We start from the raw sequence: 18,806 nt of genomic DNA, 5'->3' as shown, positions 1-18,806 counted from the left end.
CAGTTTTATGTGTCGACCTATACTGTTGGGGAGAGAGTGCCTTCGTGTGCTCCTTAAATGACTGCATTACGAAAGCCTGAATATTGACAAAGTAGACCTGTGTGCCTGGAGTGTGAAAACTTACCACAGCGCTTGAGTGTGCTTAATAAACCTGCAATTGTGGTCTCGCCGTCTTATTGACTGGGGCCTTCCTGTAGCATGCAACCTTGCAAAATTGCAGTCTACCAAAAGAAAAAAAAAGCATTAGGCATAACTCCAGGACTTTGGGGATGGCTCCATTTATTTCCATGGACTAGATTTACACATGTACAACTGCACCATACTACATTAATAGCAAAGGCAGCACCGTGCTTGCAACGAGCAGATTTGAGGAAATAGAAGCAAACATAAAAAACAAGATCAGGGCAACACATTAGCAGAAAAGTAAAAGTCCTTGCAAATGCAACCAACAAGCTACTACAACAACATGGAGCCACAGTAGCTCAGCTGGACACTAATTCGACCCTGGCTGCAGTGGTCACATTTCAACGCAGGTGAAATGGTAGAGGCCTGTGTACTGTACATATTAACCACTCCCCCAATTGGTCTCCTGCCTACTTCTTGCCTGCCCTGGTATTGAAGTTGCCCATCAGCTACTCAATTAGCCTTATGTCATCCCACAGCACAGCCCATATTCTTCCTTAAAACCAATTATGGAGCAGGGCTTGGTGGAGATATGGCAATGGAACTGTAGGAACTTTGCAGAAAACGGGAGAACCTACAGCTCCACATTGAAACCCTCTCAAAAGAAAAAAAGCCTACAAGAAACAAAGGTAAAAAATGATTAGGATATAACAGTGAAACCGATCAAGACGTGCGAAAGCGGGTCGACTCAATTCTCGATTTGGGCGAAGTTAATTTTGAGGGGTGGGCCAAGCATATAACCTGCCATTCCGACATACTGAGACATCCTAGATTATTACAGGGGCTGATGGAAGTGCTACTCAGCCCTGCACAAAAAGCTAACCAAAAGAGGTGGTAGATTAGAGAAGGCTGCAGACAGGCACCTGCTCACACCTGCATGAGCTCCAAAAGATGTGCCCTGCACAATACACTGACAAATGCCCGTGGTGCAAGCTAACCGACAGTCATACATGTAATATGGACCTGCCCGCATGCAGAGTTGGATCTGAAAAAAGACAACTCAAGCGTGACACAGTGGGAACACCCGCTGCCCAGCGAGGAAGGAGATGTACAGAGGTTTCTCGTACGTCAAGCCAATACGGCAGCAACCAGGTGTGGCATCCTAGACCAAGGGTCAACCACAGCACGTGGCAGCCTGTAAGGGATACCGACGTCTCTAAAAATGTAGAAATAGAATTTGCCTAATACTTAACTCCAAGTCAATGTACATAATGCCCTAATCCGATTTTGGGTATGGGGCAAGCAAATTTTCACCTCACGGCAACTCTGATAATAAATGGCAGTTACCAGTATCCCTCGAGGGAAATAAGTTGTGGCTTTATAGTGCCCCCGGGTTTTTTGGGATTGCTCGTGCAGCAGTGCTTCCACGTTAAAAAGTAAAAGTTCACGACCGTAAAACGTGAAAATGCTAAGGAACGAAGACCACCCACGGCTGTCTTGATCCACAGAAATATGACGACAATACAGCACGACACAGAATGAAACGGTGCACGCTACCCCCTGATTGAGCTCATTGCACAAAAAAAGAAGCGAGGCCCCATACTCCATTCTAGATATATAGAGCAACCCCAAAAGCGGAGTCCTATATTATTGAAAGCCATGAATGAAGCCAGAAAAATAATCAAAACGAATCCCCTGATAGTATCAACGCAAAACGCATGGCATGGAGTTACAGAACAATTTTAAATAAAGGAATGAGCCTCTGGCAACACATTCGAGGCAATGGCTACACATGTGATGGATCTGCTAGTGCCAACTAGGATAGGAAATAGTGCGCAAGCCAACACATGCCCAGACTTGACCCTATGCTAAAACATCATACATGCACAATGCAGAAACATAAATGAGAACCTAGGAAGCGACCATTACCTAGCAGCACACTCAAGAAGGGAGACACGAGTGGTAAACTGGGATAAGAAAGAAGGCAAGGCAATGCAGATGGCGTGAAGATTGAATAAAAAGAGTGCACTGACTCTTGAAGGATGCAGAGTACACCACAAAGACTATAGGGATAGAAGCAGAAAACAAAGCCACTGATAGTATGTTATTACACGTGCCAGACACATAACAGCTTACAAAAGAGATGGCTGAAACAAGCACAACAAGAACTAACGGTTAGAACAGCCAAACTAGAGAGGCAAATCAAAAGCCATGCTCGAGAAACAATAATGACAACAAATCAAGATACATTTTAGACCCAGATAACAGTAACACAAACAGTGCATGGAAGCCCACCCAACGACGAAGAGATAATCAAGGAAATGCAGAAACGACACCTATGCAAAATTAAAAAAAAACTCTTCGCAACTACAGCAGCAATCCCAAACATAAAAATGACAAAAGACAAAACAATACCATAGGTAATAGCATCCATGCAGAAAACTACAACATCCTCTGCACCAGGAGCAGATGAGCTTACCAACAAAATACTCCGAAACCTAGACAAGGACTCTATTTAGGAGATCACAGAGTACAACTGCTGGAAAGATGGATGGCTGCCAGACACCCGGAAACACACCGAGGTACTTCTCTTAGTCATACCCAAGCCTGGCAAGAGACTCACTAACCAACCTCACGCCCATGTTCCTAACCTCATGCTTACAGAAGGTTTTGGAGCGTGTGGCACTATCTAGTTTACAGGACCACATGGACAAGCACAATCTCTTCCCGCACATGATGACAGGCTTCCAAGCCAACCTATGTATGCAAGCTATAATGCTCAAGCTTTCTGAACATGTAATACACACACTGACTAACGCCAACACTAAAGCTATACTGGCACTCGACCTCACGAAAGACTGATAATGTCACCCACACTGCCATCACGAATGCCCTAAAGGCAGAAATCATTTCTGTAAGCATCAAGTCAGATAGACTACAGCTAAGAATCAAAGGAACAAAGGCAACACAAACCTCATACCCACGGCTAAGCTTCTTGTCGCCATACCAAACCCATCGTTGCCACTCTACGCGGCAACATTGGCCTCTGGACAGCCCGTCAGACAACTCTTAAAAGAGCAATATCTTAACACAAAACCCATTAGAAACATATGGGTTCGAGCCCACACGTTGTACCCCGGGAATGAGGTGGCCTGCAACTTAGCCCGACGTTTCGCTAACCTGGCAATGCAAGAGCCGGTCCTGCGGTCGGCTTGAGACACCCTGACCACCTACCACGAAATTACACATTATAGAAACAACAGACGGATGCTCCCACCGACTGAAAAAAGCCTTAGCATACATCAACAGGTGGCATGGCGGAAACTGCAAATAGACACATTTCCAAACCACCATATTCCAGGGCTTCCCCAGGGGTCAACACCCCCTATTGTAAGCTCTGCGGAGCCACAAAAGCAGATTTAAAGCACATTTCATTCGAATGCAACAATTTGAGACTGAAGAAAGGTCGGTAACTCTTAAACGAGCAAGAGTGGGAGGATGCCGTGTCCAGCCTGGACTCACCGTCTCAACTGCAGGCCGTCAACTGGGCTTTGGAACTGGGAATGGAAAGACCGGACCCCACAACTAGAGCATGCACCGGAGGGCCTGATTGAACAGCCACCTCATGTACTCTGGAAGCCCACTAGAATCAACAAAATCCGTTCTGTCGACGAAATATAGTTACCAACACGTGCAAATGACACTCTACAGACAAAAGCACAGCTATAGTTTTTTCCCCAACCAATCCAACAAGTCATGCACACAATTGTCACAATTTTTACACACAAGCAACGATAGCGCGCACAGCGACAACCGACCGCAGCACGCGAGGAACAGATACACGGAAGACCAACGCCAAGGACAAAAGATGCGTCATCTTGCTCCATTTTAGAAGGCAGACTCCTCACTGGTGAACAGCATAGCGCAAAGGTTTTCGGAACACAGAAATACGATAAAGCCCGACGGCTATGCAGTACAAGTAAGCGGTCACAAACTCAAGGATATGATTTGTACTTCCCTGTGCCACCTGCAAAATGCACAGTCTGCGTCACCCCTGTACAGAGCACTCGAGCAATGTGCACCGTGCAATAAAAACAAGTTGGAAAGCAGCCCAAGGTTTCCGGGAAAGGTGCTTGTGCCCATCTAGCTTGCAGGCAGTACTATCAATACCTGGCTGGGCCTCTGGGCGATGTGGAATTGCACGTTTTTCGTGTTTTTAGTGTTCCGAAAACTTTTAAGGCTCATGCACAGGAGCGGCCGAAAGAATAAGGTCCACGCTTCAAAGTGTAACTTTTCTAGCGGCGACTGTAGAGAAGATAAGCTTTTTCTTGTGCTTGTATTTAGGCGATCGCACCACAAGCAATAGCTGGACTGTGTATAACGCATGCTCCATATTATGACCGCACCTGTACGAAAGCATAGCCCGCCTCAGGTAAGCAATGAAAACAAACACCGCACATTGAGTACCGGCATGCTAATTAAGAAGAGTTATTTGCGTTCTAAATAACTCACTTCAGAAACGCCGCTGCCATCAATCACTCGCATTAGATCCTCTTGGCACCCTAATTCTCTCGAATCGGTAGCTAAATGTCATTTATCGCTCTCACTTACTATTCTACACGTTAGCGATGGCTTTGCCTGTTAAGCAGCAGGTCGAAGTACACTCCGCGTTTCATGCACGCACTCCGCCATATTTGTTTGTTTCTCGGATTTGTGCTAGGCTACAGGCTCGTTTTGACTTGCAATGGATACGGACTCGTGAAGTAGGAACTGACGCGGAAATGTATTTTTGCTTACAAAATGATACAGAAGCAGCCTTATATTAATTAACAACACAAATTAAGACAAACTGCGCGTTCTTACTCGCACAGCGAGGACTAAATTTCTTCTGCACAGCCCCTTTCCAGATAAGTCCAAAGGCGCTGCCATAGTCAACACTGGGGTGTGGTGGTAGCGCAAGAAAGAGATGAGGTTAATGAGGATTAAACTCTACCCATGCCCACTCCACAACTGCCCCCCCCCCCCCCCAAAAAAAACAACAACAAAAACATGGAGAGGCCACTTAAGCTGCGCCTTACGGGTATGACGCAATAGCATTGTGGGTTAGGCTTCCCATTCTGAGCGGTTAGACAGGTTTGCAAGCATTTTTCTTTGTTTAAACTGTTTCAATTCTGTAAATGAACAGCTACACATTCTACATTTTCTTAATGATCATCATCAAGCAGTGCCTTTTCATTCAGGGCAATCTGACACCTATGAACCCCCTTTTCCAATTTTTCCTTTCTTTAATTAATCAATTATAATGATTTCATCAACTCATCACCTGTCACACACTGATCGCTCACTAGAACCACAAATTACCATGATAAACTTTTTTTACGCAGGCCCCCGGTAATAGGTCGTCTGTTCGAACCCCTGCCGCAAGCTAGGATCTAACTTATATACCTAGAAAGTTTATGCTGCACGAAACGCTGAATTGCATGACACCATCCAAAGCACTGTGTGGCAATGTTACATTTTTTTTTGTACTCAACCCCCGATTATTTACGGCGCACGGTGCGGACATGTAGCTTTCCGACCGAACGAGCTGCATACGCTGTCACGAAAAAGGTTTTGTTGAAAGTCGTGCAAAAGGTCTACGCAGTATACACAAGTTGCAAAGGTCTTAGCCCAGCAAAACTGTTGTGCAGCTTTGCTTCTGCAAGTAGTACCATAAGCGCCGACTGCGAGGGGGCTTAAGGGCTGAAGCCCCCCTCCTTTTTTTTCCTCTGTTCCCCTCGAAGGTTGAATGATGTGGTTAGGGGGAAGCATATCTTGTTTCGTACGGTTCTGGACAATTTAATTAAAGAATTACATTCTGAATTATTTAGGGCGCAAGGACAGGACGAAGGTCGAAAAACACAGGACGTCCTTGCACCCTAAATAATTCAGAATGGACCAAAACCAACTAGCCCAGCAACAAATTCTCTAAAAGAATTACAGCTGCCTAATCACACTGCAAGAACAGCATGACCTTAAACTGCCACGGATACATATAGACTTGTTTCCCACTTACGAAGGGCGACAATAGAAAGTTATATTCCAGTTCATCATCAAGGATCTGACTGGCAACAGGAGCTCACCAAACGTCTCCTGTTCCAAGTCTCTATGCGGAATCAAATGACTGGCCACTTGATAAGTGCAGTTTTTTGTGCTTGAACATAGTCTTTTTGAAGACTTCGAACTGTCCCCAAGCATTAGGATCATGTTTTGATCCGAAATATCAACTATGAGCGCACCTTTCAAAATAGCTCTTCTTTAACTCTGCTTTTCCCTTTTCGCATAGAAAGCGCGCAACACTAGATTTAATATATGGGCATGGATAACCTTTCTACGCAACAAGATAACAAGCGGGTGCTTCCAAGAAGTGATGGAATTCAGAGGCAACAGAAACCTGAGAGTGTGTTGTGGATTTCCTTAAATCACATTCACATAGCACTTTTCCATGGGCACACAGAGTTGACTTGCAAAATAAATCTCAGTGGCATCGCAGACAACTTTATTTGGAGATCAACTGTGCAAAGAAACAATCTTGATTTCATGCTAGCCTTTGTATGAAACAAACGACAGTGAACTTCATCAAAGTATGCCAGCTTTCTTCAAACTGTGACAGTTCAAATTACCCCTTCCCATAAAATCAGCATTCAATTCCTCGTGTTTCCGCTTCCCCATTACAACCTTTGCTCTTTGATTCCAATTTCTGTCTTTTGTTTTGTATAGAGTTTGGCAGTTGGTTTACAGTTTTGATAGACAAGCAGTTTTTTAATCCATGTTTACATTTTGGATTGTTGCCATACTATGGCAATGTTTGTAGAGCCCAGTGTTCCTTGGACATGAAAAGTTTCAAATCTTTTTAGTATTTGTATTGTTATCTTATTGTGGAAATGTTTGCATTACCCAGTGGTTTTTAGAAATGAATAATTTGTAATGAGTCTGTGATATATGAATTGTTAGCATGTTGTGGAAATGCTTGTGTTGCCCAGTGTCTCCTTTCAATTCGACTATGGACATTATGGACGTCTACCTAGAGGTTAGTATTTTTCAGATATTTTTGTTAATTAATTTATTTAGTATTTTAAGAACCATGGGGTCATTCTGTATAGCATTTTCGCTCAACTCAAGCCAAAACTGATGTTTACTGTATATCCGCATATATATCGCTTGCCAAGGAGCATGCATGGGGGGGGGGGGTAGGGACAGAGAAAGAGGGGAAACAATTAAAAAGAGAGAGGGTGCTAATTGGAGCCCACCCCCCTCCTTTCGGCAGATTGAAAACTTGCCGCCTATGAGTAGTACATTGACTCCCAAGTCATCTCAGTATAACAAAGCGAAACTGAACACTAAGATACAGTAGATACATAACCCAATGCAATACATTTTATGCGTATGAAAACATTTTGCATGTAACAATATTTCTCAGGGCGAAGTGTACTTGAGCAGCTTGAATGCGGTTTATGGGGGTTTCACGTCCCAAAGCGACTCAGGCTATGAGGGACGCCGCAGTGAAGGGCTCCAAAAATTTCAACCACCTGGGGTTCTTTAACATGCACTGATACCACACAGTAGACGGGCCTCTAGAATTTCGCCTCCATCGATATTCGACCGCCGCGACCGGGATTGAATCCGAGTCTTTCGGGTCAGCAGCCGAGCGTCATAACCACTGCCACTGCGGCGGCCTAGGACAGCTTGAATGTGTGCGCTGTCAATGCCAACCTGACAGACTGCAGCCAGAGAGCAACTACGAAAGGAAAGGAAATGGTATTCCAGCATAAAGACTGGTTCCAATATAAATGTAGTTTGAGAACAAGTGTTTAAGGACCACGCATTGTTTTGCAACTATGGTCATCACAAAATAAAGTGAGCAAGATAACTATGGACTACCAGGCTAAGCACTGTGACCACAAGAAGAGTATGAAGCACCAGCGCTTGTCAGCCACTCAGATGGAAGCCATAGAAGCAAAGCTGAGTGTATGAGTCTCTGTTAAGAGGATCATTGCAGATGCATATCCACCTGTGGAGATGGACTGGACATGCTCTGAGTGGAAAAGACATATGCAACATAAAGTACAAATTTCTTGTTGGAAACGCACATTCCCCCTGTAGTGGTGGATTGGACACTACTTGACTGGAGCAGAGATCTGCAACATGAAGTGCAAGATACATGTTGAAAATAAGGGCCCTTCCAAATGCACAGTGACACACTGGAGATACCTTGACTGCAAAAAAGACAGGTGCAGTCAAACCTGACTATAACAAAATGGTTTGCGATGAAATAATGGTTATAATGAAGGAGTTGGCTATTCCCCTTGGAAGCTCCCATATAACTGACACCTCGTTGTTATAAAGTAAAATTTTTGTGCAGTGGCATATAACGAACATCCAATGAACCGCATTGGACATTTGACGCTAAGTGTAATGCTTTTTCACATCCCCATGCTTCCATGCCAATTTTGTGCACAAAACTGTTATCGCCGCGCATTACTTGCCTTGCCGAGCAGTGCATAAAATATGCGGAAAATTTATCCTGCCTCAAGCAAGGACCTGCATGCAGCCTTTTTATGGACAATTTGTTAGCTTGCACGTGCGGTTTGATGCTGACACACCTTTCAAAGGCCATCGCCCTCCATGAACTGCTTCAGGATCTCGCGGTAGCATAGACAGCTTCCTGAGGTTTTTTTGCTTCGCTTTACAGGTGGGTGAATTTCAAAACTAGGTGCTATAGAAGCGATTATAGATTTCTAGTGCTGTTGGCAGTCCCCACTGTGTTTGTTGTGCTTGCTGAAACTAGCAGTTGTTTGTTATCAGGGATTGCAAAAAGTTTGCTCCTTTCTGGTGATGCTGAGGCTAACCCTGGACCACCCTTGAACATGATGTTGAGTCGGGATCAGAAAATATGTTGGGTGAATTACTGGCAAGTCAAGCCCACATTAGCCAAGAAGTCGCTGCCCTCACTGCTAAGATTGCCTTGTTTGACGATCGTTTCACAAAACTAGAAGCGGCTTCTGCTGCTACAAATGACACCGCCTTGCGTGTTGAAGAATTGGAAGAAACTCTCACTGGCATAAAGGGCATTATGCATAGCTTTGACCAAAACGATAATCTTGACAGTCGGTCCCGCAAGAACAACTTAATCATACACGGCTTTGCGGAACTTCCAGATGAGACCCCTGGCACGCTACCCAAATCAGCTAACCACAATGGTAGGTGTGGCATGCAATAGCATCCAGCGTCGGCAACGATTAGGCGTTAAAAGAGATGGAAAAAATAAGGCCTGTGATTTTTAAGGTGTTAGACTTTCAAACTAAGTCCGCTATATGCGCAACGTTAGCAAATTAAAGGGATCCAAGGAATACATAACTGAGGATTTTTCGGTGCACGTGCATTCTGTGCGTAAATTGCTAAGGAATAATTCCATAGGAAGAACGCCACCAAATCTCATCTACAGTTTGACCACCTATTCATAGACAATGTTCGGTAATCGTGGGACGATGTCAACAAGTTCTTTGTTAAAGCGCCCGCCAGTACAATTGCACAAAACGATCCTTGCCTCCCCTGAAACACAACCTAACACTTTTGATCGTGAATGCCTGCAGTTTAGTAAATGACTATGTTAACTTCAACTGCCTTGTAGAATGCCACAAGCCATCAGTAATATGTGTCACTGAAACTTGGTTGAATAGATCGATTTCCGATAAAGAATTCTTGCCACCAGATTACTCAGTTATTAGGAAAGATAGCCTCTCTGGTCGGGGTGGTGGTGTAGCACTTTTTATAAAAATTATACCGAATACGTGATGCTGCCTGATCTCTCTGAAACAGAGTCTGCCTGGCGCAGAATTAGGATATGGAATGTATTTGTAGGAATTGATGCTGTATATCGACTTCCAGATGACGGTGGCAACTCCATTTTGGCTCTCACTGATTATACCGTAAAGCACAAACTTCATGACAGTAAACTGATTGTCTGTGGGGATCTGAACAGACCTCAAGTCGACTGGAATTCCTCAATAGCAACTGGCCGCGACAAGGCTCTCTGTAATACACTGAATGACTTGGCCGTCTGATTTGATTTCATTCAGGTTGTTGATTGCACCACTAGAGAGTGCTCCATCCTGGATCTTGTCTTCGTCACAGCGAAGACAAGATAACTGCTCCCTGATCAGCCTGCCGTTCCTGCCACGGCAGACATATTTCCCCATAGCCCACCAGCTACTCACCACTCAGCCACGTCATATACTCCCTGTTGAAGTGATGTAGATGTGAGCAACCAGCGTGCCCATGCTGGACTCGAGCAAGCATTTTCTGAGCCCTGGGGCAAACAGGCAGCTGGACAGAAGATAGAACGCGATGCCCGTCTCCAGGCTGGGCCCTCGCCTAGAAGTCAGACATAGTGCAACATTACCACCTTGCTACCCAGAGGTTACTACCACTGCATAAGTGCCTCTCATGAGAGGAGGCCATCATGTGGTGGCAGCTACCAACGAGCACATATGACCACGTCCTTACCCGAATGCACAGCTGGTACTGCATTACCCAATATTCAAATAAATGTCTCTTTTGCGATGCCTACCATACCCTCTAGCATATCTACTGGGAACAGAAGACTGGCCCAGCCTTTCTGGCATTCATGTGTATGCGGATGCCACATTTGGTGCAGGAAGCGTTAATAGAGCAACGCAATCAATGCCCTAATGTGCATTGAACGCTCTGAAGCTAGCCTGATAAATGCAAAATTCAGAGCTGAGAAGTGCGAAATTGCAGTTAAAGAGGAGGAGTTTTCCTGTAATAAATTTCTGACTTCCTTACGGCACCTACTGTGAATACGTCAACTACACAATAAAAGTGCTGACTCATTCTGACATGTTCTGTGATACGACAATCTGCAATGTGAGCTGCATCTTTTCCACTCTGCATAGGCATGCCCTCTTTCTCTTTTCCACTTCCCGGTTATGCTGTCCTAGCTACATAAGGAAGGACCTAACAGAGCTCGATAGATCTGCTTTCTATGATGCCAGGCCATCAATACCTCATTCACACAACACCGATACAATTCTGCAGTCCAAAGAAATGTTCACTTATGAATATTTCAGAGTACATATAGCATGTAACACAGAATTCATGTTCATGCCGTGGAGCGACAACAGATGGAATTTAAACATTGACTGTTAGTGCCACAATGGCCTCTGGACCTGTTTAGAACTCTCTTGGCAAAACAGATTCAGAGAGCAGTCTCGCAAAAAGTACCGCAATTGCACAAATACAGCCAGAGTTTGTTCCTCACTTCAGTGGTTTCAGAATGCATATCGCGTTATATTCGAAAGCAAGGACAAATATAACGTGATTTTCTTTTCCTCACTGCTCCTGAAGCTAGCTACAGCAAGCTTCACCGCAAGACTACCAAGCTCCTAGATAAAGCGAGCTTTGCAACGACCTTGGGGCCATGCTGAGCGCATAGGGTGAAAATTTAAGGTAGAAATAAAGCTGGGCAGGCCGCCAAGAAAGAGAGGGCACTGAAATAGATGGGTGGAGTAGTGAAAAGAAAGAAGGGCGAAAGGACACAGGACTGGGCGGCATAAAACATGCTGCAATGGTGGCACGGTGTTGATGGCGGCTGCTACTGTGTGGGGGACTGCATTTAACTCATAGGAGACATTGCTGCGCTCGACAACATTGTACGCTCTTCTGGAGTGTTGCCTCTGAAATAATGTTTATGTAATATTCATGTGAAGACAATACATCGCTTTCGTATTTTTGCGTGCCGTCTCCATTTGTCCAAGCTCTCGGTTGTAGTTGGCATGAGCAGGCTGGGATCGCGTTATAATTAGAATTTTTTTTTTCATTTTCGTTAGGTCTCAAACTTCACACTCTCATTATAATTACAGTCGCTTTATTTATGTGTAAATACGGTACCTCCAGAAAGCACGGGCAGTGCCCAGGGCCGTTCTGCTGCAGTTGCACTGACAGGCACCATGTGATTTGAAAATGACTGCAATGAGAGCATGTCAGAATGTGGGCAGGTAAAAACAAGAGCAGTCATTTCCATGGCATAATTAGTCATGATTGCAGTATAAGTATAATTGCAAAAGAAATTGCGATGCAATACCAGCCACTTAAAAGGTGATTCACTGCAAAGCTGAAAGAAGCCTGCAGAAATAAATAAGTGTATGAAAGTGTGACAGTGATTAGCAGATGATGCCATGCTTCAGTCCCTTGTCCCCCAGTAACCAATGACATTTCCCAGAAGTCAGCACAACCAGAATAGAGGATGGCACAAGAGGCACACCAAAGTTAACAGCATAGAAGCTTACTAGACTGTTTACATTGTAAGCAGAATTTTGTAATCCAGAGATGCAAGGAGGTAAGGCATCAAGAAACACCTCTGTGAGTCATGCAGTTACTCTAAATGCTAACCATAAGCATGCTCAGCTCTCTCCATATGGGGGGACAAAATTTGTGCCCTCTCCATCATGCCACTTGGGGGTGCATACTACCTCTTTGTGCACAGATCTGCTGCTAATGTACAGCAGTTAAGTATGTAGACATTCCAATGCAGTTTCCCTTTAAGAATGCACAGGCAGAGCTAGGAATGTGACAAGGCTGTCCACTGGACAAAGAATGGTTGCATGTGATAACAACCTTCCTCAGCACTATCTTGTGATTGCACTCTGCAAGGAACGGAAGCAGAACAGAGACAGAACCAATATAAGCAGTAACCAATTACAGTCGCTTCTTTCGGTGAACAGACACGAGCATGTAGCCACAACAGGTAGGACCATTAAACCAACACTACCCATATTGCCATTCCGTAAGCACCACTTGTACCGAGCTAATTTACTGTTCCTATCTCTGCACTACAAAAAAAGACACGAGCGGAGGATAGGGAAACAAATGTGCAGAGCTGAAATGTTTTGTACAAATGATAACAGCTGCATACCACAGCACTTGTACTCTTTAAGCCTTATCCAAATTTACAACGCACGCACAACACTAGGAGCTGTCAAAGAGAAAATTCAATTAGCACACAAATGCACTCAGTACACATATCATAATATGTCACATCAGCACGTCAGAATGAGTGAAGTGATCCACCTCTCCTTTCAACAAAGTGCAATCAACAGCTGCACAACCAGCCTCCTATAAGAGCAGCTCCAGCTTCATCCAGGCAGTGACATGCGAGTCACTACAGCAGAATGTGCACGTGACAATGCTTTTGAACTTGATTCATTTTGAGCTCTAGAAATTCTCCTATCTCGTCTCCCCATCCGAAGGTGGCCCAGGTTTTACAGACACAGACCCCTAGTTTCCCAACACAGCTGGGTACCAAGGTAACAGTACTGACTATCCGGCAGCTTGACACCTAAAATATTATGTGCACCAATTACTGTCAGTTATGTGCCCGGAGCAGGTAGTAACCACAAATCCGGACTACGAAACTGAAGTAACTAGAGGAATAAGAATGGGATGGAGTGCATTTGGCAAGCATTTTCAGATCATGAAGGGCAGTTTGCCAGTATACCTCAAAAGAAAAATATACAACAGTTGTATTCCAGCGGTACTAACGTATGGGGCAGAAACTTGGAGGCCGATGAAAGGGGTTCAACTTAAATTGAGGGTGATGCAGAGAGCTATTCAAAGGAAAGTGATAGGTGTGACACTGAGAGATAAGAAGAAAGTGGGTCACGGAACAATGCGAGTTAATGTCATCCTAGTCGAAATGAAGAAGAAATGGGCATGGGCTGGGAATATAATAACAAAGCAAGGTAACCGATGGTCATTAAGGGTAACGGAATGGATTCTAAGAGAAGGTAAGCATAGCAGGAGGTGACAGAGAGTAAGGTGGGCAGATGAGATTAGGAAGTTTGCAGGGATAACATGACCGCGACTAGTGCAGGACTGGGTTAATAGGAGAAATTAGAGAGAGGCCTTTGCCATGCAGTGGGTATAGTCAGGCTGATGACGATGATGTACCTGGAAGGTCCTGGGTGGAGGTTTCAGACAAAAACTGCCTCATGTGGCCATGAAGGAGGAACCAGACATGTCACATGTCATCACTTGTTTCTGCAGGACAAACGAAACGAGATCCGGGTGCAGCACAATGAATGCTACCTTCAATTTCTAGTCCACCAGCAGCTGTGCACATAAAGACCTTGTTGCGTCGAAGACTTGCCGCATATTTCACCGGTATCTGACTGAGCTAGCTGATTTTTATCAGTGACTTTCCTGAGTGTGGACTGAGGTGTTTGGACCAAATCTGCAGCAACACCATTATGCAGGAAGACATGGTGCAGTGGTCCATTGTGGTGCAGAAATATCTTCAAACCAGCAGTAAATGCTGCACCACAGTGAGAGGCAATGAATTCAGGCAAGCCATGACTAGAGAACATGAAATAGACTCAAAATTATGGCTTCTGATGAGCAAATGTGTGCTTGAAAATATTTAAACCTTTTCGCAAAACCATGCACTATGACAATGTGATATCAACCTGTAAGAAGTGCTGCAAATTCTACAAGAAGGCACAAGTGCAGCTACTACGGAAATGGCTAAGGGCACGTCGGCCGGCGATGGTCCTGAGATATTAGCCAGTGATAGACTGTGACTGTGGTATGTTCATCAACAGAAGAGCACTCAATATGCCTTTGGCTGTAAGATTAATTTTAATGACACTACATTGTCTTTTGCGACTCAACTGCAGGATGGCATGCTGTACAAACGGAGCAATTTTGACTCTAGCACACAGTAATATGCAGTTCTCATGAACACAGCTACCTTGTCCTTGCATGCTGTTTCAAAGCTGATTCAAATGAGTCACTGCATAGGCACAAATCATCCCAAAGCTTCACTAGGGTTTGCATGTTTAAAGTTCTCTCAACCAGAGCACAGGCAGGCAACACCCTTGGGTAGGACTCCTCTAGCATGAACCCTTTTGCAGGACAGACTCCAGAGTTGGAGACGACGTCACCAGTAAATGACTGAGTACATCAGCGTTCACAATGCAAGCAGCAGGCCTCTACTTCAGAATGTCTTTGTATGTTCAGAGCATCCACATGGCCAACACAGTAGAACATGTTTTCCGGGACCAGTCTGTCGTTGTGCAATGTTTCACTAGGCACCAAGATGCTAGGCAAACCTCTCCATGGCACCTAATGCAAACAGTCTCAGTCAATCAAGACTGGCCTGGACAAAATGCATGTGCACCATACACTGGGAAATGGCTAAGCAGCAAGCTTATTTCATAGCGCGAGGTACATTCACTGTGCTGAGGTGATTTGGTGGACTAGAGAAGTGCAGCAGAGGTACATGGCTATGTCTGCTATTTGCAGGGACGCAGCTTACAGAGGAGTAAAGGTCCACACACTGCATGTCCTTCACAATTTTTCTTCCCACCCAATGTTTCTAACTTGCCATTGGTAGAAATTCTGACGGAGGACAGCACATTATCAGTCAATGTGAATAATCCTTGTAACATGGGCTGCTACGTCCCAAAGGTTCACATGGGCTACATGCGATACTGAGTGGGGAGCTCTGGATTGATTTTGGCCACAAATGCCGGCAGGTACGCCGAATGCAAAAATGCCTGTGTGCTGTGTGATGCCACTGCATGTTAAAGAGCCCTTGGCAACACAGTGATGGCACTGCTAAAAGGACTGCCTGGCTGGCGAAGGTGCAAGAATGCCTGTTATGCACACCTTTGCCAGGCCTCTGATGAGGGTCTTGGCTGGCTCCTCAATTCCTTTGCCTGCCGATAGGTCGTACCCGTCACCAGCAAAAAATTGCCTCTTCTGCGCTTTTGCTGCACCCAAGAAACGAAGCTGAAAAGAAAATAGAATTTTGCTCAGAAATAGGCCAAATTCAGGGAACATGCCAAATATGATTTGGCCTATGGTGTCGTCGTCTTTCCTGTGTGTGTTGTTTTGGCGCAAAAATCTTTTTAGTATGTATGATCACCAACTAGCCCAGCAGTTAACTCTTCTAATGATATGGCTATCAACGTCATCAGCATGACTATGTCCACTTCAAGACAAGGGCTTCTCCCACACCTCTCCAATTAACCCTCTCCTGTGCCAGCTGTGGCCACCGTTTCCCCGCAGACTACCGAATCTCATCAGCGTACCTAACTTTCTGCCACTCCTTGCTGTGCTTCCCTTCCCTTGGATCCTATCTTTTACCCTTAAGGACCAGTGGTTATCTTGCCTTCACATTACATGCCCTGCCCAAGACCATTTCTTCTTGTTTTCAACTAGTATGCTGTTACCCTGTGTTTGCTCCCTGACCCACTCTACTTTCTTCCTGTCTCTTAATGTAACATTTATCACTTTCATTTGCATAGTTCACTGAGTTGTGCTGAATTTAAGTTGAACCCTTCTTGTTAGCCTCTATGTTTCTGGCCCATAGTAGCTATGTTGCTGAGTGCTATCATGAGTTGAAGTTTCTCGTGTGTAGACTATGTGGTATACTACAGTCCTTCCTCGTGCAGCAATTAAGCAGTTAGCATGCTTGCAAGAGTAGCCACTCTGTTATGAAGTGTTGAGTGTGAGTGCCGTCATGGTGAAAACTGGCCTCTAAGGGCAACTGCATTGTATTACCTGTGGACGCACACTTGAATTCGTGGGTTGTTCCGCCCTCCGAAACAAAGATGACCAGACGCAGGGAAGTAAGGAAGCTGAGGTGTCTGCAGAAGAAGGCGAAGACTATCAACGAAAACCCGTCTGGTCAGCAAAATTCATAACGGAAAAGTATCGCGCGGCGACCAGCCGTTCAAACAAAAGACGTTCGGTTCCGCTGGGCAAGACGCCGAGGTGGCCGAGAGCACGCCAGTTCGCGCCAACAGGTCTTATAATCTACTCTTCCTTGACTGTTAATTGATTGCCATGCACAAATGTCGATTCCCAAATTGTTGTAAGCCAGTGCTGTGTTCTTCTGGCCTTCTTTTTAGAAGTGCTTGCTGTTGGGCTAGTTGGGACTTGCCTTTTTGTGCTCTGTTCACTCGAAAGGCGTACAGAAAGACAAGCATGGGTCGGGTACTTACGTCCGGATCGTAGCCGTCAACTTGAGGTTGAACAAGCGACAGCGGCCGAGCCAGCGACGGCTCGCCTCAACGTCTGCCGTGGCAAACCACCGAGAAAGTTGGCAAGATCCTGAAGACAAGCACCGCAGGGGGGCCACGCAGCAGATGCAAGACGGCGGCCTGTGATGAAAAATTATAAATAACAATTCATTACAGAAATTTGCCGAGGTTCAGCGCATTGTACCCACGTACCTTGATGCTGTCGCTGGTAAACTGCGCACTCGCATTGGACCTCGACAGGTCGTTGCCCCCCATATACAAAATCGCGAAATCTGTAGGGTGCAGGCTGATGCGCACGACATCGTAGCCACCAAAGCTGAATCTGCACGTCTCCACCGACGGGAAACACCGCAGACAGCACCTGCACAATCGCTTCAGTTGGATGTCGCTGACGCGTGCCCCGCGCAACGCCGCTGCAAATCGGCACTAAGAAACGCTGGAAGCGACAGCTAGCACAGCGTGAGGAAAAGAACCGCCAATTTGGTCGCACGGTCGAAGCTCGCGGGGTTAACTCGCGTGAAAGGAAAGCGAGATGACCAGGTACTTTTTGACACGTAAATATCGCAACCTAAGGCGCCTAAGGATTTCTGAAACGTCTAAAATGCCTAGGGGCCATAAGGCGCTAGGTTCCTGCGCTAGAGGGCTGGTGTCCCTATCGGTTCCTGCTCCATTTAGACGCGCCCCGAACGCCCGTAAAAAACATCCTCATGGAGCATGGCACCGTGGTAGGGTGTCTACAAGAAATGGTGGGAAAACCGGTCAGGAAAAGCTGGCCCCTTCCGCAAGACGGCCCCTTCCGCAAGCGGCGCCGTCAGCGCGCGCAGGGCGTCTGCTTGCGCTAGCATGGAGAAGGCTGTAGAGGAAACGAGCTTTATTGAATTTTCGAGGTTTTGTCAGCCACCGCAGTTTTTTAGACATTATAAAGTTTAAACGACGCTGCTGTTGACACATAAACGTGGAGAAACACAACAGTATCTTTGGGAATCTATGCGAACTTTGCGCGAGTTTTCTGCTGCCGAAGGCGTTGGCCGAAGGCACATATTTTAAAAATCTCTGCTAAAGGCAGTTAATTTTTGTGGTGCTTATCTAGGGTTGAATGTATTCTGCAAAACTGTATAAGCAATTTTTTTGTTTCTCCTGGGTGAACGCAGTAATCGCCAGGAACACCGGATTTTTTCGTTGGTTACCTTTTGCGGTGGTGTTATCACGTTCGAAAGAAGTTGACTGTTTCTCCCTGCCAAAGCAGCACTAAACCATCGCAAGCACGCTGTTGAGAGGTTTCAGGGTCATTTAAACAACTTCTTCCTCGAAAATTCGCTGCTTCTGCTGTGGGGGGCGTCATATGCTGCCTACATAAACGAAATTAAGCGTCACCCGTACAGCTACAAGGTCGGCTGCTGCGACCACGATTCGTGCACTTTTCATATGTTACAAGAGCCCAGTAAACGCATACAATATGTTCCTAGACAAGCAAGCTTTATTGCCAGCCAGCAGATAAATTTTGCTGCTTGGGTCACATCACACAAGGCTTTGTTCTTTTTACTTTTATTTTTTCAGTCGATAATTTCTTGGCTGAGG

At 45.4% G+C, this 18,806-nt stretch overlaps 1 protein-coding gene across 2 annotated transcripts in view; it reads right to left on the bottom strand.

Moving 5' to 3' along the window:
• LOC144116183 (uncharacterized) overlaps positions 1–17,798 on the bottom strand; it is a 29,276-nt gene extending 11,478 nt beyond the window's left edge. For both annotated transcript variants that reach the window (XM_077650900.1, XM_077650901.1), the window contains exons 1-5: positions 17,421–17,798; positions 17,190–17,348; positions 15,850–15,972; positions 10,380–10,536; positions 125–8,300 (exon numbers count right to left, since the gene is read on the bottom strand). In XM_077650900.1, the coding sequence (XP_077507026.1) occupies positions 10,392–10,536; positions 15,850–15,972; positions 17,190–17,348; positions 17,421–17,530 (537 nt within the window). In that variant the 5' untranslated portion in view covers positions 17,531–17,798 and the 3' untranslated portion in view covers positions 125–8,300; positions 10,380–10,391. The remainder of the gene's footprint in view (positions 1–124; positions 8,301–10,379; positions 10,537–15,849; positions 15,973–17,189; positions 17,349–17,420) is intronic.
• Positions 17,799–18,806: the final 1,008 nt, after the last annotated feature.

Source organism: Amblyomma americanum, chromosome 1 (assembly GCF_052857255.1).
Source record: "Amblyomma americanum isolate KBUSLIRL-KWMA chromosome 1, ASM5285725v1, whole genome shotgun sequence".
Classification (NCBI taxonomy): domain Eukaryota; kingdom Metazoa; phylum Arthropoda; class Arachnida; order Ixodida; family Ixodidae; genus Amblyomma; species Amblyomma americanum.
This window is presented reverse-complemented; position numbering and strand designations above follow the sequence as displayed.